The sequence below is a fragment of the Mesocricetus auratus genome, unplaced genomic scaffold (genome assembly GCF_017639785.1).
Source record: "Mesocricetus auratus isolate SY011 unplaced genomic scaffold, BCM_Maur_2.0 Super-Scaffold_4256, whole genome shotgun sequence".
Taxonomy (NCBI): Eukaryota; Metazoa; Chordata; class Mammalia; order Rodentia; family Cricetidae; genus Mesocricetus; species Mesocricetus auratus.
The window spans coordinates 21,939,887-21,962,255 of NW_024429182.1; the positions used below are offsets into that span (position 1 = coordinate 21,939,887).

Genomic DNA, 22,369 nt, shown 5'->3' on the forward strand with positions numbered 1-22,369 from the left:
GTCACTCCCTCTCTTCCTCTAGGAACAATCTATGCCTCATCTGAAGCCCAGTCCCCCTCCCCTTCTTGTTATGCCCCAACACCCATCTCAGCCAGAGATGCCCAACTCATCCAGAGGCCAAGCCAGCCATCAGATCTCCAGGAAGGCCACTGGCCTGTGAACCCCTCTCACCCTACCTGTGCCTTCTTGCCATGTCTCCACTTTCCCCACCCTCCTCATCTCCATGCCCCAATATTGAGTAGAGACTCCCTGCTGGACCAGAGGCCATTGTGGCCACCAGAAGTCTAGCCCCCAACTCAGGTGGAAACCCAATTCTCAACCACAAGTCACAAGGTCAGAAGACCAGAGAGGAAAAAGAAACCAAGGAACAAAACACCAATCCAACAAAGACAACTTCAAAAATCAGCACCTATACCCACAATCACCCCAAACCAAGATGTCTAGATGCAAATATAAAAGCATAATCAGCAACAGCCAAGGCAATGTGCTACCACCAAAATCCAGCTATCCTACTACAGATAGTCCTATGTAGAAGACACTGCTGGCCAGCCTACCCAAGCTGCATTACCTTCCCAGGTGCCCAAGCCAGCCCTCATGAGCAGGGTCACCCACAAAAGCCCTGAATATTCCAACACAGCTGAAGCATAAGAAAAAGACCTTAAAACCAACTTTATGAAGATGATAAAGGTCCTTAAAGAGGAAATCAATAAACACCTTAAAGAAATCCAAGAAGAAAAAACAGTTAAAGGAAATGAATAAAACTGATTATGACCTGAAAATGGATACAGAAGGAATAAAGAAAATACAAACTGAGTGAATTCTGAAAAGGGAAAATCTAGGTAAAGTGAATAGGAATTACAGAGGAAAGATTTACCAACAGAATACAAGAGATGGAAAAGAAAATCTCAGGCATATAAGATACAATAGAAGAAGTACATATAAATAGGTTAAAGAAAAATGTTAAATCTAAAACTTCTTGACCCAGAACATCCAGGAAATTCAGGACACTATGAAAACAGCAAACCTAAGAATAATAGAAATAGAAGGAGAAGAATCCCAGCTCAAAGGAAGAAAATTTTTCTAACCTAAAGAAGGTATAAAAAGCATACAGAACACCGAATATATTGGACTAGAAAAGAAAGTCCCCTCAACTTATCTCTTAATTTGGATTTTCATTGCTCTGAAAATACACCATGATCATGGCAACTCCTACAAAGAAAACATTTAATTGGGGTGACTCGATTACATTTCAGAGGTTCAATCTATTATCATCATGATGGGGAGCATGACAGCATGCAGGCAAACTTGTTGCTGGAACTGAGCATTCTACATCTTACAGGGAACAGGAAGTCAAATGACTGTCACAGTGAGAGAAGTTTGAGCAAAAGACACTTTTGAAGTCTGCCCCTACATTGACTCACTTCTTCCAAAAGGCCACACCTCCTAATAGTGCCACTGCCTTTGGGGTCCATTTTCTTTCAAATCACCACAACACATAATAATCAAAACACTGAAAGTATAAAAAAAAAGACACAACATCAAAAGCTGCAAGGGAAGAAGACCAAGTAATATATACAGGCTGACATATTAAAATTACACCTGACAGGCTAACATAATGCATACAAAGACAGAAACCATCATTTTGCTGCATACAAGAAACACGCCTCAACTTCAAAGACAGATGTTACCTCAGAATAAAAGGTCAGGAAAAGATTTTCCAATCAAATGGACCTGAGAAACAAGCTGGCATAGCTATCCTAATATATAACAAACTAGACTTCAAACTAAAATTAATCAAAAGAGATGAAAAAAGTCATTTAATATTCATCACAGGAAAAAAACATCAAGATGAAGTCTCAGTTGTGAACATCTGAACATATGAACACAAAGGCACCTACATTCGTAAAAGAAACATTACTAAAACTCAAATCACACATAAAATCCCACACACTTATACTTGGAGATCTCAACACCCCACTCTCACAACTGGACAGGACTACTAGACAGAAACTTAAAGAAAAAAAGGAACTAACATAAGTTAAACTCAGTTGGGTTTAACAGACATATATAGAACGTTTCCATCCAAACATAAAAGAATATATCTTCTTCTCACAACCACATGGAACCTTCTCTAAAATGGACCACATACTCAGCAACAAAGCAAACCTCAGAGGACACCAAAAAGATGGAATAATCCCCTGTGTTTTTTGGATCACCTAGAGTTAGTTAGAATTCAACAACAGCACAAGTTGCAGAAAGCCTACAAACTCATAGAAATTGAACAATGCTCAATTGTGTCAATCTTGGGTCAAGAAAGAAATTACAGGCTTCCTAGAATTCAGTGAAAATGAAGGAAAATATACCCAAATTTATGGGACACTTTGAAAGCAGTGCTAATAGGAAAGTTCATAGCAATAAGTGCCCATGAAGATACTGGAGAATAGTGACACTAGAAACTTAATAGCACACCTGAAACTCTAGAACAAAAAGAAGCAAACTCATCCAGGAGGAGTAGATGTCAAGAAATAATCAAATTGATGGCTGAAATCAATAAAGTAGAAACAAAGAAAACAATGCAAAGAATCAATGAAACAAAAAGTTGGTTCCTCTAGAAAATCAACAAGATAGACACCTTTATCCAAACAAATCAAAAGGCAGAGAGAGAATATGCAAATTAACAAAATCAGTAAAGAAAATAGGGACGTAACAAGGGACACTGAGAAAATCCAGAGAATCATCAGGTCATACTTTGAAAACCTGTATTCCACAAAATTGAAAATTTTAAAGGAAATGGACAATTTTCTGCATAGGTATCACTTACCAAAGTTAAATCAAGAACAGCTAAGCAATTTAAGTTTACCTATAACCCCTAATGAAATAGAAGCAGTCATCAAATCTCACAAACAAAAAAAACCCAGAACCATATTGTTTCAGTGCAGAATTCTATCAGAAATTCAAAGAGCTATTACCAATACTCCTCAAATTGTTTCACACAATGGAAGCAGAAGGGACATTGCCAAACTCTTTTTAAAAGGCTGCAATTACCTTGATACCCAAACAGCACAAAGACACAACTAGGAAAGAGAACTACAGACCAATCTCCCTCATGAACACTGATACAAAAATACTCAATAAAATGCTGGCAAATCCAAGAACACATCAGAAAAAAACATCCACCATGATCAAGAAGGCTTTATCCCAGAGATGCAGGGATGATTCAACATACAAAAATCTGTCAATGTAATCCACCATATAAACAAACTGAAGAAGAAAAACCACATGATCATCTCACTAGACACTGAGAAAGCCTTTGACAAAATACAACATCCCTTGTGATAGAGGTCATGTAGAGATGAGGGATAACAGGAACATATCTAAAAATAATAAAAACAATATACAGCAAGCCAACAGCCTACATCAAACTAAATGGAGAAAAACTCGATGTGATTCCTCTAAAATCAGGAACAAGACAAGGCTGTCCACTCTCTCCATATGTCTTCATTATTGTACTTGAAGTTCTAGCTAGAGCGATAAGAAGACAAAAGGAGATCAAGGAGATACAAAATGGAAAGGAAAAAAGCCAAACTTTCACTATTTACAGATGATATGATAGTTTACATAAGCGACCTGAAAAATTCTACTAGGGAACTCCTATAGCTGATAAATAGTTCAGCAAAGTGGAAGATACAAGATTAACTCAAAAAAAATCAGTAGCCCTCCTATATATATGCTGGGCCCCAGCCCCATGGGGTCTCTGTGAGTTGCTGATCAGCCTACAAGTGCAACTTGTTTTCCAGTCCAAGTGCTTTCTATTTTCTAGTCCTGGCTTACTGCCCCGGCCTTAACCCTCTGACATCAACATTCAGCAGGAGGAAAACAACGATCTCTTCTACCTGGAGATTTAATCCAATCCACCCTCCAACCTAGGGTGATCTCTCATAAAGGCGTGTTGGGATTAAAGGCATATGCCGCCAACTCCCGGCTTCTGGATTTAACACTATGCTGTTTCTTTTATTTTTTCTCTCAATCCTACATATATTTTTAAACACACTGTAAACCGTTAGAGGTTTTTCTTCATCCGAGTCTGAGTTTACTGTAAATCTTTATGTTTTTCTGGCCACGTGTCTTATCTGTTAAAAACGCGGCTGTTTAAACTGCAGTTTTTCTAAGATGGCGGGCATAAGCATGACTCCAGACTATCGCCTCGGTCTATGCTGACATCCAGCAAAAGCTGCTAGCTTGGAGATGTGGTCACTGCCACTGCCAGACGCAGGTGTCATTACCCGGTACACGTTGGCTTTGGGGCCCTCCTCCCGTTTCCCTGATTATTATTAGCAGGAAGGAAATTTCCCTCCCGGTCAGTTTTAGAGTAGCAGTCATTGGCCTAATGATATCCCCTTCGACAACGGGGGCATAAACCAGGTCTCTTGAGACCCGTAGTACTATTTTGAGGGTGCTCTCTACAGAAGTGTCCTTCCCTACCGCATCTGAAACATGTTTTTCTCCCTCCCAGAGTAGATCTTTCTTTCCCCACTTGGGGCCGAATAGCAGCAGCTAACACTTGGCCCTGGATGAAGTTCCCATCAATGTCCCTACAGATCCAGATATAGTCATTTAGACTTTTATTGCGATAGGGGCGAAGGGCTTCCTTACAATATTTATTTGCATTTTCAAATGCCATCTGCTTGATGACTGGCATCGCAGGCCCAATGCCCCCAAATATTCTTTCTGCTACCTGACTGAGACGGTCTACGAAGTCTTGAAAAGGTTCGGAGGGTCCTTGAAGGACTTTGGACAGATGATCCCCTCCTTCCTTGGAAGGTAATGCTTTCCAAGCCCCTTGGGCCGCTGCTGCCACTTGAGCATAGACTGCGATGTCGTATTGTATTTGTTGCTGAATGGTGGCATATTGACCACTCCCGGTAAGCATCTCCACATTTCTCTGGGGCTGTCCAGCCTGTGCATTTCTTTGGGCTGTCTGGCTGCATCTTTCCTGAAACTCACCCCTCCAAATCAAATACTCTCCCCCAGATAGAGTCACTCAGCAAAGTTGCTGCCAATCACGAGGTGTCAAGAGACACAAAAGATTCCATTAAGGAAAGTGTAAAGAGAGCCTGCACTCCATAATTTAAAGTCGCCTCTTTAAGTTGTTTTATATCTTTAAAACTTAAAGGGTTATGATGCCGAATGACCTGCCCAGAATTGTTCGGGTCTCGAGCTTCTATTACCAGGGCCACCACCGGGCAGTATTGGACCCCTCCTTTGAGTCTTCCATCGAAGTCCAAGAAGGACTGGGTTATCTCATAGGAGGAGTCCCTTTTTTCAGAGTATGGAGAAGGGTTTTTCTCCCTGTCCTGTCTTTCCTTAATTCGAATGTTTTTTAGTTCTTTTTTAAGGGCCGCGATCTCAGCAAGTAACCATTCCTTTTCAGACTGTGATGAGTCTTAGTCTGAGCTACTTCCATTTTCTAGGTCTGATAGAGAAGGATATAACCGATTCTGACTGGAGTCCTTTTTGGGTTTTGCCCGGAGACCTCTACCCATTTTTTTGTTGTTCCTAAGAGACTCCTCATCCTCACTAACAATGGAGCCTCTAGTTTCAGCCAGGGTCTCTTCATCCTCACTCTCTGCCCCTGAACTCAAGGAGGCTTGAGTCTCTGTCTCTTGTAACTCTAAAAAGGCTTCTTTTGTGTCCTGAACTACCTGGCGGTGACGAAACTTATCTGTCAAAAGTGCACCCCTCACTAATCTCCATAAGGAAAATGTGGTAGGGGGCAAGGACTCAGGTCCCTCTTTTCGTAAAAGTCTATGAAGATCACGGCGAACCTCCTCCCAATCTGGGATATTTAAGCGTCCCCCAGTAATGAACCATGGACTGGCTCATTCAATCGATTTTAGAAAGCCTTCTAGGGTTTTAGACTTGACTGCAGTCCCATGTCCTTTGAGTAACTTTTTTAGTTGATACTGTAATGATTCTAGCTTCCTGGAACTATTCCCCATAGTTTCTTAACCCCGTCCACTTACCTCGCTTTCACGATCTCGGTAGGACCTCCAATTGCTGCACCAGCGCCAGGGTATCAGGAAAAGAGAGACCAGACATCCACTTGTTTGTACTAAGAGAATGTATGTGCTGCCTTTATTGCCAGGAGAGAGAGAGTGTGTGTGTGTCTTCATTGAAATTGCTAAGAGGTCTCTCCCTTCTAGGAGGGAGGAGCTTTATCTACATGTTTACAGCACAGTGGAAAAACCCCAGGTAGGAGAATCGTTGTTTTCCTCCTGCTGAATGTTGATGTCAGAGGGTCAAGGCCGGGGCAGTAAGACAGGACTAGAAAATAGAAAGCACTTGGACTGGAAAACAAGTTGCACTTGTAGGCTGACCAGCAACTCACAGAGATACCATGGGGCTGGGGCCCAACATCTCCCCCCTTCTTTATATAAATTAGCACCTATCTCAGGTGACTAGGATGTCAATGCCAATTTATAAACAATATTTGGGAATTTGGGTGTCGTTCTTTCCAAACTACTTCCTGCTGTTAAGGGGCGCTGAAATACCATGGGGATCATGACAAAAGAAAAACCCCAGAAACCCGTTGAAGTTCTTGTTTTTGTGGTCTGTAAGGCTGCATCATCTCAGCTGTTTTAGGTGTTGGATCACCTGGGCCACTGCTTCAGGTGGTCTTGCTTCATCAACCCATACTAGTCTGGAAGGAACCCACAGCTTTTTATGTTCTGTGGAAACAAAAGCAGAAATTCTTTTCCCAAGTAACCTGTCCTTATATTTAAATTTAGAAGTCAAAGCATTTACAAAACATGTAAGTTGGATTAATTTAGCAACATTAATAATCAAATGTCTTTTAGTAGTTTTTGTTCCTTTCTCAGCAATTAAACAATTTAAAGACACCACAACTGTACACAGTATCCAGACTCTCTGTGTATTTTCCATTTTATATACTTTTATCTTTTCCTTTTCTTTTACTTAATACCAGTACCTCCTTTATTAACTGTTACCAATTTTTAATTTACCCACTTTTAATCCATCCTCTAGCTGAGGGCGATCTCTCAGGTTTCCCTTTCTTTCCTGACCTTGGTGTCAGGCGAAGGCCTGGAGATTTAATCCAATCCACCCTCCAACCTAGGGTGATCTCTCATAAAGGCGTGTTGGGATTAAAGGCATATGCCGCCAACTCCCGGCTTCTGGATTTAACACTATGCTGTTTCTTTTATTTTTTTCTCTCAATCCTACATATATTTTTAAACACACTGTAAACCGTTAGAGGTTTTTCTTCATCCGAGTCTGAGTTTACTGTAAATCTTTATGTTTTTCTGGCCACGTGTCTTATCTGTTAAAAACGCGGCTGTTTAAACTGCAGTTTTTCTAAGATGGCAGGCATAAGAAACTAGATATATAGACAAAAAATGGGCTGAGAAAGAAATCAAAGAAACATCACCCTTCACAATAGCCACAAACAACATAAAATATCTTGGGGCAACTCTAACCAAACAAGTGAAAGACCTGTATGACAAGAACTTTAAGTCTTTAAAGAAAGAAATTAAAGAAAATATTAGAAAATGGAAAAATCTCCCATGCTCTTGGAGAGGTAGGATCAGCATAGGAAAAAAAACGGCAATCTTACCAAAATCAATCTACAGATTCAATGCAGTTTCCATCAAAATCCCAACACAATTCTTCACAGACCTTGAAGGAACAATTCTCAACTTTATATGGAAAAACAAAAAACCCAGGATAGCCAAAATAACTCTGTACAATAAAAGAACCTCTGGAGACATCGCCATCCCTGACTCCAAACTCTGCTATAGAGCTATAGTACTGAAAGAGCAAGAAAAGAGATTCCTTAATAGAGGTAGCAATTATACATTTAAAGAGAAATCTAGCACTAGGGAAATATCCAAGGATCCACAAGGTAGATCTCAACTAAGAATCTATGCAATAATGGAGAGGCTACCTTAAATGTCCTTCCTCTATAATGAGATTGATGACTACCTTAAATGCCATCATAGAGCCTTCACCCAGTAGCTGATGGAAGCAGAAGCAAAGAGTCACAGCTTAGCACTGAGCTGAACTCCTGGAATCCAGTTGTAGAGAGGAAGGAGTGATGAACTAAGGTGTCAAGACCATCCATGCTGAGAAAATCCACATAAACAGCTGACCTGAGCAAGTGGGATCTCATGGACCCCAATCTGACAGCTGGGGAGGCTCATAAGAACAAACCAGGCCCCCTAAATATGGATGTTAGTTGGGGGGCCTGAGAAGTCTATGGGGTCTCTGGCAGTGGAACCAGTGTTATCCCTAGTGCATCAATGAGCTATGGGAGTCCATTCCCTGTGGAGGGATACTCTCTTAGTCTAGATACATGGGGGAGGGCCTAGGTCTTGCCCCAAATGATGTGACAGACTTTAATGATCCCCCATGGGAGGCTTCACCCTCCCTGAGGAGTGACTGGGAGTTTGGATGGGGAGATGGTGGGGGTAATGGGAGGAAGGGAGGAAGAGGAAACTGGGATTTTATGTAAAATAATATTGTTTTTAATTTAAATAAAAATTAATTTAAAAATAAAATTAAGCTACACCTGACTAAACATGTGGAAATGGAATGAACCACCACTGGGTAAAGGAAGAAATAGATAGAGAAATTAAAGACTTTCCAAATTTAGTGAAAATGACCACACAATATACCCAAACTTATGGGACACAATGAAAGCAGTGCTGAGGGGAAAGTTCATAGCACTAAATGCCTACATAAAGAAGCTGGGAAAATCTCACACTGGGGAATTAACAGAACAACTGAAAGCCCTAGAACAAAAAGAATCCAGCTCATCCAGAAGTATTAGAGGGCAAGAAATAGTTAAATTGAAGGCTGGAATCAATAAAATAGAAACTCAGAAAACAATGCAAAGAACCAATGAGTGTGACACGCTGCTGATTGCAGGTGGGATGTGCCTGGCCCGCAGAGCCACCTGGGTGGGGGAGGGACAGATTGATTGCACAATGGCAACCTGGAAGAGGGCATCTAAAACCCAGCGTTATAAACCGCAGAGCAGACCTGCTTGACTGGGGGATAGGCTATCGGCAACTGCTGTTTGTACACTGCTGGTGTGAAGCTGTGGAACATGCTTGGCCTGGGGACTGCACGAGAGAGAGAGTGCTTCTCAGGCCACGCATGGCACCTGATGTCATGCCCAGAAGGGGCTGGAGCTACAAAAGCCATTGCCTGATGGAGTTCCCACAACACACAGACTGCTGTCCTGAGCTTTTCATTAAGGTCAGCATGAGAGGAAATGAATAAAAAGAGAACAAATTAAAAATGAATTTTAAAAATGCTCTTTCCTGACCTCCACGGGCACCAGGAATGCATGTAGTGCACATGCATACACGCAGGAAAACACTCATATGTGTAAAAAGGAAGGAAGAAATAATGAAAGAAGGAACCTGCCTTGTCATTTTTTAGTTTAACTATAATTGTCTTTGAGCAGACTTGAACTTGAATAGTGAGCAACTTTGAACTTTGTACCTATATATCTATTCTTTTCTAGACCTAGGAGAATTTTTTTAAATACATTTATTTTTTTTGTTTTACATCTTGGTAGCTGTTTCCCCTCCCTCTTTCCAGCCCCCCCCCCCACACACACCTCCACCCTTCTGTTCCCACCCACCTCCCAATCCACTCCTCCTCCATTTCTGTTTAGGGCAAGTCTACCATGATTATCAACAGAACATAGCATATCAAGTTGCAGGGAAACTAAGCACTTTCTCATGTATTAAGGCTAGGCAAGGTGAGCTAGTAGGAGGAGTAGGATCCTGAAAGCCAGGAAAAGAGTTGGAGTCAGCCCCTGCTCCAACTGTTAGGAGTCCCACAAGAGGAAAAAGCTACACAACTGTCGAGTATATGCAGAGTGCCCAGGTCAGTCCCATGATGGCTCCCTGGATACTAGTTCAGTCCCTGGGAGCATTTGCTAATAATAGTTCTTTTAGTTGTAGAAGCACAGATTAAGACACATGGGACTTGGTTAAATATAGGTCAATTTTATTCGGGGGGGGGGGGGGGAGTCACTTACATAAGAAACCTATGACCCCCTAAGTTCCAGCTGCAAAGATCCACACCCAGGCTGCTCTCCATGACCTGACCAGAACCAAGAGAGTGAGCTAGGGTCCAGGAACCCAGATCTAGCCTTCCCCATCACATCTACACCTGTGATCACACCTAAATGGGCATGGTCAGTACAACAGATTCAGGCAGGGTGGATATCTTACTACATTTAGTAAGCCTTCTCCTGCTGTGACATTCTAAAGTCTTTTTGAAGATTCAATAACTTAAATATTTATTCTTTAAATATTGTACCAAAGTTCTCATAATCCTTCAGTCATTCTTCATTCCATTTTCATTTTTCTTCTTCCGAATGTGCAACTTTTTTCAAATAGCCTAAATTCAATCTCAATAATTCTTTTTCCCATTTGATCTGCCTTACATTTAATGACATTTATCCATTTTTTAATTCAACTGGTATACTCTTCAGCTAAGGGATTTGTCCTGTGCGGTGGCTATTTTTGTTTGTCAACTTGACTACTACATCTGGAATTAACTAAAAACCAAAAATGGAGAGCACACCTATGAGGGATTTTTGTTTAATTTGAAGTAGGAAGATCTATTTCTAATCCACAACTATGAGGTAGGAAAACACACCTTTAGTCCAGACCCTTTGAAATGGAAAAACCCACTTCTAATGTGGATCGTGCCTTCTGCTGGAAACCTTCATAAAAACATGGAAGAAGGGAGCTTTCGCTCTTTGCCTTCTTGCTCTCATCTTGCTAGCAAGTCCATTCTTTCACTGGCATTAGAACCTACTTCTTCGGGATTTCAGCATGTACTGAAAACCAGCTGAGATACCCACCTCATAGACTGAGAAAATACTGGATACTTAGAACCTTCTGTTGGTAGACAACCATTGTTAGACTAGCTGGAATGGTCTGTAAGACATTCTAATAAATTCTTGTTCTATATATAGAAAAGGGAGTCATTCTGTAAATTATGTTCCTCTAGAGAACCTTGAGTAACACATCTAGTTTTCCTTGCTTCCATCTCTTTGTTAAGGTTCTTTGTCGGAGTACTGAATCATCTCAGGCTGTGTTCTTGAAGGTGCTGAGTTCCTCTCACCATAGTTACTCTTAATTTCCTCATAGGACTTCCACACTGATTCTATCTTGCCAGTTTCTGACATTTAATTCTGACCTTTGGGGAAAGATTGTGGTTTCTTAAAAGCACTCAGTGCCAACTGCACAGAACCAGCTGAGGTCTGGGGACTATGCACTGCAGTTCCCATCCCCGAGGGATCCACCCCACCCAGAGACTGCCAGCATCCCAGTCTCTTTCTCCGCCCAGTGGACTAAGTAAGCCTGGGTCTGTTTCTGGCCCACCTTGCAGTGCCCTTCTTGGTGCCAGCTGAGGCCTGGGGACTGCGCACTGAGAATCCCATCCCTATGGGTCCAGACCACCCTGAGACTACAAAGGTCCCGGTACAAGGACCACCTCCATCCATGGAAAGAAGAGAGCTACCAGAGTATTGAACCTGCTTGCACTCACTGGAAGGGAACCTTGGTCCCGTACCCACCAGGAGAGGAAGAGACTCCTTCTGCACCCACTGGAAGAAGGAATGGGAAGGAGACAATATAAAATTACACTCAGCAACAGAAAAACCAATATGACAACACCAGAGCCTAGAGACTCTACATGGGCAAGACCTGAACATTCCAACACAGATGAAGCAGAAGAGAATGACCTTAAAAACAACTTCATGAGAATGATAGAGACCCTCAAAGATGATATGAAAAAATCCCTTAAAGAAATGGAAGAAAAAACAAACCAAAAAAATCAAGAAATGGAGGAAAAGACAAAGCAAAAATTAAAAGAAACAAATCAAATGGTCCAACTGTTCAAAGCTGAAATAGAGACAATAAAAAAACACAGTCTGACTGGATGTCAGAGTCAGGATGTTAGTGGGTAAATGGCTCTGCAGGAAACCATGGAGTCTGCCTGACCTACTCCCACTGAGACACATGCGCCTTAGGGTATTCAGCCTGAAGTCTATAGCTCCTGGAACACAATGTGCCTTCCTGTTCCTGATGAATAGATGGCCTTAGGCAGGTGGTGAAGTATTCAGGCTAGTTTGTATTTCACCATTTGTTCCCCTAGTAGTCAAGCAAGTGTGTAAGCTTAACAAGAAAAATGTTCTTAGACATTATTCTTTATACTCTGTATTGCTTGCAATTTCATGTTATCCTGGCAACTACAACTGTATCGAACCTGCAAATTGCCACTATCTTTTGTTTCTGATAAAGTTATGAAAAGTCTGATTGCTCTCAATTAAAAAAAAAACACAGTCTGAGGGAATGCTGGAAATAGAAAAGCTAGGTAAACAATCAGGAACTACAGAAACAAGCATAACCAACAGAATACAAGAGATGGAAGAAGCTGGGCATTGGTGGCACACGCCTTTAATCCCAGCACTCAGGAGACAGAGACAGGCGGATCTGTGGGAGTTGGAGGCCAGCCTGGTCTACAGAGCTAGTTCCAGGACAGCCTCTAAAACAATACAGAGAAACCCTGTCTCGAACACAAAAAAAAAAAAAAAAGACGGAAGAGAGAATCTTAGGCATTGAAGATACACAAGGAGAATAGATTCATTGACCAAAGAAAATCTTATGTCCAAAAAATCCCTAACACAAAATATGAACAAATATGGGACACTGTGAAAAGACCAAACCTAAGAATAATAGGTATAGAAGAAGGTGAAGAAACCCAACTCAAAGATGCAGAAAACATATTCAACAAAATCATAGAAGAAAACTTTCCCAACCTAAAGAAAGACATGCTAATGAAAGTACAAGAAGCTTACAGAATACCAAATAGAGTGGACCACAAAAAAAAAGTTCCCTCAACACATTATAATCAAGACCCCAAACATACAGAATAAAGAAAGAATATTAAGGGCAGCTAATGGAAAAGGTCAAGTAACATATAAAGGCAAACCTATCAGAATTGCACCTGACTTCTCCATGGAAACTCTGAAAGTCAGACAGTCCTGGATAGATATTCTACCAACACTAAGAAACCACGGATGCCAGCCCAGACTATTATACCCAACAAAGCTTTCAATCACTATAGATGGAGAAAACAAGATATTCCATGACAAAACCAGATTTAAACAATACATATTCACTAACCCAGCCCTACAGAAAGTTCTAGAAGGAAAACTCCAATCTAGGGAAGTTAACTACAACTAGGAAAACATAGGCAATAGATAATCCCACTTTACCAACAGCCAAAAGAAAAAATGGGTGAAAATCCACACACAATTCTACCACCAATACCAACTCCAAAAGAAACAAAAATGAGCAATCAATGGTCATGAATATCCCTCAATATTAATGATCTTAATTCACCCATAAAAAGACACAGGCTAACAGAATGGATTAGAAGACAGAATTGATCCTTCTGCTGCATATAAGAAACACACCTCAAATTAAAAAGCAGACGTTATATCAGAGTTAAGGGTTGGGAAGAGATTTTCCAATCAAATGGAACCAAAAAACAAGCTGGGGTTAGCAATCCTAATATCTAACAAATTAGACTAATTAATTAAACTAAAATTAATCAAAAGAGATGAATGAGGTCATTTCATAATCATCACAGGAGAAATCCACCAAGATGAAGTCTCAATTCTGAACATCTATGCCCCAAATACAAAGGCATCCACATTACTAAAAGTCAAATCACACATAAAACCTCACCCACTTATAGTGGGAGACTTCAACACTCCACTCTCACCACTAGACAGGACCACCAGACAGAAACTTCAAAGGAACTAACAGAAGCTATGACCCAATTGCATTTAACAGATATCTATAGAACATTCCATCCACATAAAAAAATAATATACCTTCTTCTCAGTGCTACATGGAACTTTCTCAAAAATCAACCACATACTCGGCAACATGGCAAACCTCAATAGATACAAAAAATGGAATAACTCCATGTATCTTATCAGACCACCATGCTTTAAAGTTAGAATTCAACAACAACACAAATTGCATAAAACCTACAAACTCATGGAAATTGAATAATGTGCAATTGTACCACTTCTGGGTCAAGGAAGAAATAAAAAAATAATAAAGACTTCCTAGAATTCAATGAGAATGAAGACACAACGTACCCAAACTTATAGGACAATTTGAAAGCAGTGCTAAGAGTAAAGTTCATAGTACTAAGTGCCCATATGAGGAAACTAGAGAATAGTCACACTAGAGAATTAACAGCACAGCTGAAAGCTCTAGAACACAAAGAAGCAAGCGCAACCCAGAGGAACAGGTGCCAGGAAATAATCAAATTGAGGGCTAAAATCAATGAAGTAGAAACTAGGAAAGCAATACAAAGAACCAATGTAACAAAGAGCTGGCTCTTCAAGAAAATCAACAAGATAGACAAACCTTTATCCAAACTTACCAAAAGGAAAGTATGAACACACAAATTAACAAAATCAGAAATGAAAAGGAGGACATAACAATGGACAATGAGGAAATTCAGAAAATCATCAGGTCAGCCTTTGAAAACCTGTACTCCACAAAATACAAAAATTTAAAGGAAATGAACAATTTTCTGGATAGACATCACATACCAAAATTAAATAAGAACCAATAAGCAATTTAAATAGACCTATAACCCCAATGAAATAGAAGCAGTCATCAAAAGTCTCACAAACATAGACATAGAGCAAAGGAGTACAATTCACACCACCAAAGAAGCTAAGAAACAAGGAGGACCCTAAGAGAGACAGACATACATGGTCCCCTGGAGAAGGGGAAAGGGACAAGATCTCCTGAGCTAATTGGGAACATGAGGGGAGGGGAGAGGAAGTCAGAAGAAAGAGAAAAGGAGGAGAAAGGAGGATAGGAGAGAACAGGAAGATGGAGTCAGAAGAAAAATAGAGGAGAATCAGAAAAGAGATACCATAATAGAGGGAGCCATTATAGGTTTAAAGAGAAATCTGGCACTAGGGAAATCTACAAGGTTGACCCCAACTAATAATCTAAGTAATAGTCAAAAGGCTACCTTAAATGCCCTTCTCCAATAATGAGATTGATGATTACCTTATATGCCATTCTGGAACCTTCATCCAGTAACTGATGGAAACAGAAGCAAACACCCACAGCTAAACACTGAGCTGAACTCTGGAATTCAGTTACAGAGAGGGAGGAGTGATGAGCAAAGGGGTCAAGACCAGGCTGGAGAAACCCACAGAAACAGCTGATCTGAGCAAGGGGTAGCTCATGGCCCCCAGACTGATAGCTGAGAAACCAGCATAGGACTGTTCCAGACCCCCTGAACGAGGATGTCAATTTGGGCCTCTGGTAGTGCTCAGTATTTATCCCAGTATACGAATGGACTTTGGGAGCCCACTCCACATACAAGGATACTCTCTCAGCCTAGACACATGGGGGAGGATCTAGGCCCTGCTCCAAATGATATGACAGACTTTTAAGATCCCCCATGGAAGGCCTCACCCTCCCTGGGGAGCAGAAATGGGATGGTAATTGTGGGTCGGTGAGGGGTAGGGGAGGAGAGGAGGGAGAGGGAACTGGGATTGACATGTAAAACAAGCTTGTTTCTAATTTAAATTTAAAAGGTGGGGGAAGCTCTCAATGCCTATGGTGTGCCACATCATCCAAGAACTGAAAGATTGGGTGTGTCAGTCTTCACATCTGGTTTTCTTAGTCCCTGTCTTTCCAGGAATAAGCTGGTTTCAACTTGTAGTCCCTTCTACCATCTCAGCACAGTCACCATCCAAACCCAGTTTGTTTGTTTATTTGCTTTTTCCTGTGTAGGCATGATATATCTTCTTTTAGAGCTAGAGAGTAATCGAGACTCAGGTTTGTCTCAGACAGTGGTGTATGGTTCAGAATGAACAAATATGATATCTAGAAAGGGTTTCCATCCCTACTTGTTCCCCCTGGGGCTGGAGTAGAACCAGATACTTCATCTATTCATGAGCTGTGGTCAGACACTGAAGAATTTTGCCTAAAACTGAATGGAGCCACCATTAATGAACCAAGTTCCTATACCATATTCATGGCAATAAATGCCACTAAGCTGTATCATGCTCTGAGCCCACAGCCTGAAAACCATAGCACAAGGTTCATGATTGAACTGAAGCAAACTCCTGACCCAAGACATCAGTATCAACCACAAGCAATGCTGGCTGGAACAGGAGTTTAATAGCATAAGTCACATGCTTTTCCCTGGCTCTGGGCTTCTTCTAGGTACAAGAAAGCCAGGGGTGTGAGTTGTAGGACCTCCTCAGTGCCAGCTATCATCAAGCTGGCACTAAGTCCCAGAATATACATGTGCTGACTCCCTCGCTCTACTCCACCCTAATCCCAGCAAACAAAATGTGTAGTATGCTGCCCTAGTTTAGTGTTGACCTGTGCTAAAAACTGACAGTGATTCAAGCCAAAATATAAATAGGTCCCACCCGTACAGATTTTTCCCTAGTGTTGGAAGAATTATAGACTGTTATCTGCAACACTGGCTCAATAATAGCTATGCTGTCTGGAGATAGGATGTTGTACATACAGTCTCTTGGAGTACAAGAGGGTATAGCTAAGCCAGGTTGTACCAGAATCTCAAAGTTACTGGTATCCTCAGTCTGAGGGGAGTTCTCAGGCTCACTGTATATCTGGCGATTATGCAAAATGAAGATGAAGTCTGTTTTCATCAGAGTACAGGTTTCTACCTGACACTGGAGCAGATCTACAGAATCTTGGAAGTTCAGAGGGTGACTTTGGTTTCTATCTCATGTAAATCTGGGCATTGAGCTTCAAAACAATGAGAAAGAAGCCAAGAAAACAATCCTATTCTCAATAGTTTTTTTTAACAGTCTCTACAGTAAAAATTTATCACTAAAAAAAATGAGTGGGACATATGAAGATGCAAAGACCTCCTGTATTCATGGGTCAATAGAATTGATGTCATGAAAAAAGGTTATATCAGTAAAAGAGTCCTGTGTTTTGGTGCAGTCATCAGAACTCTAATGTGAGTTTTCTCAGAAATTGAAAAACATCCTAAAATCATATGAAAGCACAAAAGACCCTGAAAACCCAAAGCAATGCTTAGCAAAAAGATTAATGTTGGGATTATCAAAATACTTGACTTCAAATTACACTATAGAGCCATAGTAACAAAAACAGTATAAATAGTATAAATGCTGACACAAAAACAGACATGTAGTCAGACAGACTAATACAAAGGGCCAAAAAACAAGCCTATGCAACTATAGGAACACAAGTTTTGAAAAAGTTGACAAATAAAGAATTCCACTTCCTACTTATTGTTACCAATTCGTATGTTTTCTGTTTCATTTTAATTTCATAATCCCCATCCTAATAGGTGAAAGTTGATATCCCATTATGATGCTAAATTTACTTTTTCATTCTTTATATGCATTATGCACAAAGAAGCCTGAAAAATGACCCTTCAGTTAATAATTCCTTTTATTTTGAATCAAGCAGAGCAGAGATGGCTCTCAGTTGAACTATTCTGCATTACACTCTAACATACTAATAACTCAGCATTTATGTTAGTACAGGTCATGGTCAATGCAAGTGTTTTAGACTGAAGAGGGTAGTGGGTAAATATGTGTGATAAATCATGAAAATCTTCTTAAAGGAGGATGGGTGCTCACTGGATCATGGGGGAATGGAGAGATATGAGAGAGGTATCCCTAATAGTGGGAAGGGCATGGACCATATCACATACACCTGCATAGCAACCGCCAGTCTGTTCTTTAGCGAGGAATGAAGTACAGCTGGTATGAAGGTGGAACACAGCCAAAAGTACTGGCCACTGGGGTAGTGTCAATGTCCTTCGTATCAGCCAAAGATTTCAGATCAAAATTCTGTAAAATGGTGGTCAGAAGCAGAAACAGCTCCATGCGAGCCAGGGCCTCTCCCATGCACATCCGCTTTCCTGAAAAAAACAGAAGCAAATGCAGAGGATCCCCTCCTTACAGTAGGTTATGAACTGTTATAAAGGCAGTCAGTTAAGTATTTGATTCTTAAGTGGTGGGTTAGTCAAACAGAATGACAGACTGAACAGAGATGCACACAACATTAGATACAATGTCACCCACTTAACGTCTGGTTTTAGTAGGCACCCTTCATTTTTAAATAGTTATTATAAGCTCTATATCACGACTTCAGTAACAATTCACACAATAGAAATTATCCTTTGACCTTTCAAGTTGACATTAGTCTTCCTCTAGTGACACATTCACTTCACTGCTTTAATGGCTGAAAGCAGAAGTGTCAAGGAGATACCACGTTTCCCTTTGTGCCTATTCAAGCTTACCTGCCTATATCTATAATCACCTCACTTGAGATGCACGCTCTGTATCTGCCCTATGAGGCACGACCCAAGTAGCTCAGCCTGAACATTCGCATTCTCTTTTCTGTCTGACATTCAATGCCATCCTGTCCCTCCTCAGCTCCATATACCACTCCCTTCCCCAATCTCCAACACCATGAAGAAAGCTTCGGGTTTCACCATTGTATAAGAAGTGCTGCTCTGATAGTTCCCTGAAGACCCACTATCTGTGCCATTTCTTTATGATTCTCTGTGACCCTGACTCCAAGGCTTCCTCACTGTCCCTGCTTTCACAGTAGCATGGACCACTTGAACATTATGCTGTGTCATCTTCTGCCTCCCTGCCCAAATATGAGTTCCCTAAAAAGAAGGGCTCGGTCTGTCACATATGAAAATGTACAATGCAGACCCACATGAAAGTCATAGAAACATATGACAAAAATTAATGTGGCTCTGTGTTCAGAGACTTGGAAGACCTAATGTGCAGTGAGATTGAACAACCAAGAGGCCGGATCTTAAGTAAAGGAAACTCTAGGGGCTCTGGAATCACTGTCGAGTGTCCTTCAGCATCTCCAAGGTCTTTCTCAGCCTGCATTTTTGTCAAGTTCTAGTGCCCCACATCTACAGAAAATGTCCCCTCCTGTACTTCATTTCCTCTGTACAGTTCCCTGCCTCCTCTCCTTACCTTCCTTCCTCCCTAGGAGCCAGCCAACTTCCCTCTGTCCTGTTGGGATGCTCTGTGATATGAGCAACTTCCCCTCTGACCTCACCAGAAACCCAGGTTTCCCTCTCTCGCAGCACTAATACAACTGGATTACAGTGACCTGCTGACTCACCTGCTGCTGACCTATATTCTAATTTTCTCAATTTAAAATATGGGCTGGATATTCTCAAAGCCCTGCTGATGTGGAGCCACAATGACGATGTGGCACGGTTGAGGAATATGCATGGGCATTGGAAGTGTTGCCCCTGAAGAGGCACAAAGAGCAAACCCACTTGTCTGTGAGGACATGGTGGATGATCCAGTTTATCTCCAAACTGTATCTTGCAGAATCATGCCTGCTGGCACATGTCTCTAGTGCCAAATACTCAGACAAGAAAATTGAGTTCAGAAGTTCAAGGCCAGCCTAGACAACACAGTGCCAAACATAAAGTTTACCTAGTACCTGAAGTACAAATAGAAATAAATTCCATTTACCTATTGAGAAAGGCATAAAGTAGTCACTCTTCTTAAAGTTTCCATTCTCATCCAGAAAATGGGCAGGGTCAAATATTTTGGGGTTGGGAAATTCTTTGTCATCATGTAGCACAGAAGTCAATGATGTTATTAAGTCCGTGCCCTGAAAATAACAAATGAAAATGTGGCATGAAGAATTCACTGAGTGGAAGGAGGAAGAAGAAAGGGCTGGCAAGGTGGATCACAGGCACTTGCATGCAAGCCTAAATTTGACCCTGGATAATAGAAAGTGACAAGAGAGAACTGACACATACACACACACACACACACACACACACACACACATACACACATGCACACGCTCACACACATGCACACACATACACTCTCAATAAATAAATGTAATTTTTAAAACTAGCAATGAAAGTAAACAAAGATGCTATCATGACTTCTTTTCCTTTTGTCTTTCCTTTCCTTGGTGGTTCACTGTCTTTATAAGTATTAATGTTCACAAAGAATTATTGTTCAACTCTTTTATTTTAAACTTTTATTCATTTTATGTATCAACCACAGTTTCCCCTCCCTCCTTTCCTCCTGCACCCCCCACCTCCACTGTCTTAGATATCCTCATTCATGAAATAATGAGAAAAGAACACTATATCCATCAAAGTTAGAACTAAAAAATGAAGGTGTAATAAAGGCTCCATAAAAAAATTAAAAAGTGGCATCCCCTGCTTAAGGTGAGCTTGGGTCCCCCTGGGACCACCCCTCTGCCCATCACCCACCCCTCAATCTTCCAGGGGCCCGCTTCTGGCATCCAGAGGACCCGCACACACAGGAAAGGCATAAGTCCTTCCAGACCCCACCCTTCAGTGTCCCCAGCTTCAGGTGAGCTTGGGTCCCCCTGGGAATACTCCCCCGCCCATCACCCACTCCCTCAATCTTCCAGGGGCTTGCTCCTGGCATCCAGAGGATCCACCACACAGAAAAGACACCAGACCCCACCCTCCTGGGTCCCCAGCTTCAGATCCCACCCTCCAGCATCCCCATCTTCAGCTTCAGGAAAGAAGGAGATCAGTGAAGACAGAAAGACTCCCACCTGCAACCACTGGAAGAAGAGATGGGAAGAAGACAGAATAAGAACTCACTCAGCAATAAAAAGACCAACATGCTCCACCAGAATCTAGAGACCCAACGCCAGCAAGACCTGAAAATCACTACATAATGAATCACAAGAGAAAGACCTTAAAATTAGTTTATGAAGATGATAAAGACTCTCAAAGAGGAAACAAGGAAATCCCTTAAAGAAATAGAAGAAAAAAACAAACAAAAAATACATGAAATGGAGGAAAATGTGAACCAAAAAATTCAAGAAATAGACAAATCTCTTAAAGAATCTAAAGAGTACCAAGAAAAACAACCAAACAAATGAAGGAAACAACTCAAACAGTTGAAGGATTGAAAGCAGAAATAAAAACAATAAAGAAAACATAGAATGAGTGGATGCTGGAAATAGAAAAGCTGGGTAAACGATCAGGAACTACAGATGCAAGTATCACCAATAGAATACAAGATATAGAAGAGAGAATCTCAGGTGTTGAAGACTCATTAGAGGATATACAGTCATCAACCAAAGAAAATCTCAAAACCAACAAATCCCTAACACAAAATATCCAGGAAATATGGGACACCATGAAGAAACCAAACCTGAGAATAATAGGTATAGAAGAAGGTGAAGTTATACAGCTCAAAGGTACAGAAAACATGTTCAACAAAATCATGGAAGAAAACTTCCCTAACCTAAAGAAGGATATGTCTATGAAAATACAAGAATCTTACAGAACACCAAATAGGCTGGACCACAAAAAGAAGTCACCTCACCACATAATAATCAAAACATCAAACCTACAGAATAAGGAGAAAATATTAAGAGCAGCTAAAGAAAAAGGCCAAGTAACATATAAAAGCAGAACTATCCGAATTACACCCGACTTCTTTTTTTTTTAAAGATTTATTTTTTTATTGTGAATACAACATCTTGCTTCCATGTATGTCTGCATGCCAGAAGAGGGCACCAGATCTCATTGCAGATGGTTGTGAGCAACCATGTGGTTGCTGAGAATTCAACTCAGGACCCCTGGAAGAGCAGCCAGTGCTCTTAACCTCTGAGCCATCTCTCCAGCCCCTACACCCGACTTCTCAATGGAAACTATGAAAGCCAGAAGATCCTGGACAGATATACTACAAACGCTAAGAGAACAAGGATGCCAGCCCAGACAACTTTATCCAGCAAAGCTTTCAATTACCATAGATGGAGAAAACAAAATATTCCATGACAAAGCCAGATTTAAACAAAATGAATCCATGAATCCAGCTCTACAGAAAGTGCTGGAAGGAAAACCTAGACCCAACGAAGATAACTACACTCACAAAGACATGGATAATAGATAATACCACTTTACCAAACACCAAAAGAACAAGGGGGGAGAACCTACATGCAATAACTCCACTACCAATAAATCAAGCACAAACAAGAATCATCAGACAATGGTCATTAATATCCCTCAATGTCAACAGTCTCAACTTGCCTATTAAAAGACACAGACTAGCAGAATGGATACAAAGACAGAACCCATCCTTCTGCTGCATACAAGAAACGCATCTCAATGTCAAAGACAGACGTTACCTCAGAGTAAAGGATTGGGAAAATATTTTCCAATCAAACAGAACCAAGAAACAAGCAGGTATAGCAATCCTAACATA

General features: G+C 41.0%; 1 protein-coding gene across 1 annotated transcript in view; it reads right to left on the reverse strand.

Annotated features, from left to right (window-relative positions):
* Positions 1 to 17,768: 17,768 nt before the first annotated feature.
* Positions 17,769 to 22,369, reverse strand: part of LOC101832144 (cytochrome P450 2C28-like) — a 42,546-nt gene continuing 37,945 nt past the window's right edge. Inside the window, exons 8-9 of the mRNA NM_001281683.1 lie at positions 19,628 to 19,769; positions 17,769 to 18,033 (exon numbers count right to left, since the gene is read on the reverse strand). Of these exons, the coding sequence (NP_001268612.1) occupies positions 17,852 to 18,033; positions 19,628 to 19,769 (324 nt within the window). The 3' untranslated portion in view covers positions 17,769 to 17,851. The remainder of the gene's footprint in view (positions 18,034 to 19,627; positions 19,770 to 22,369) is intronic.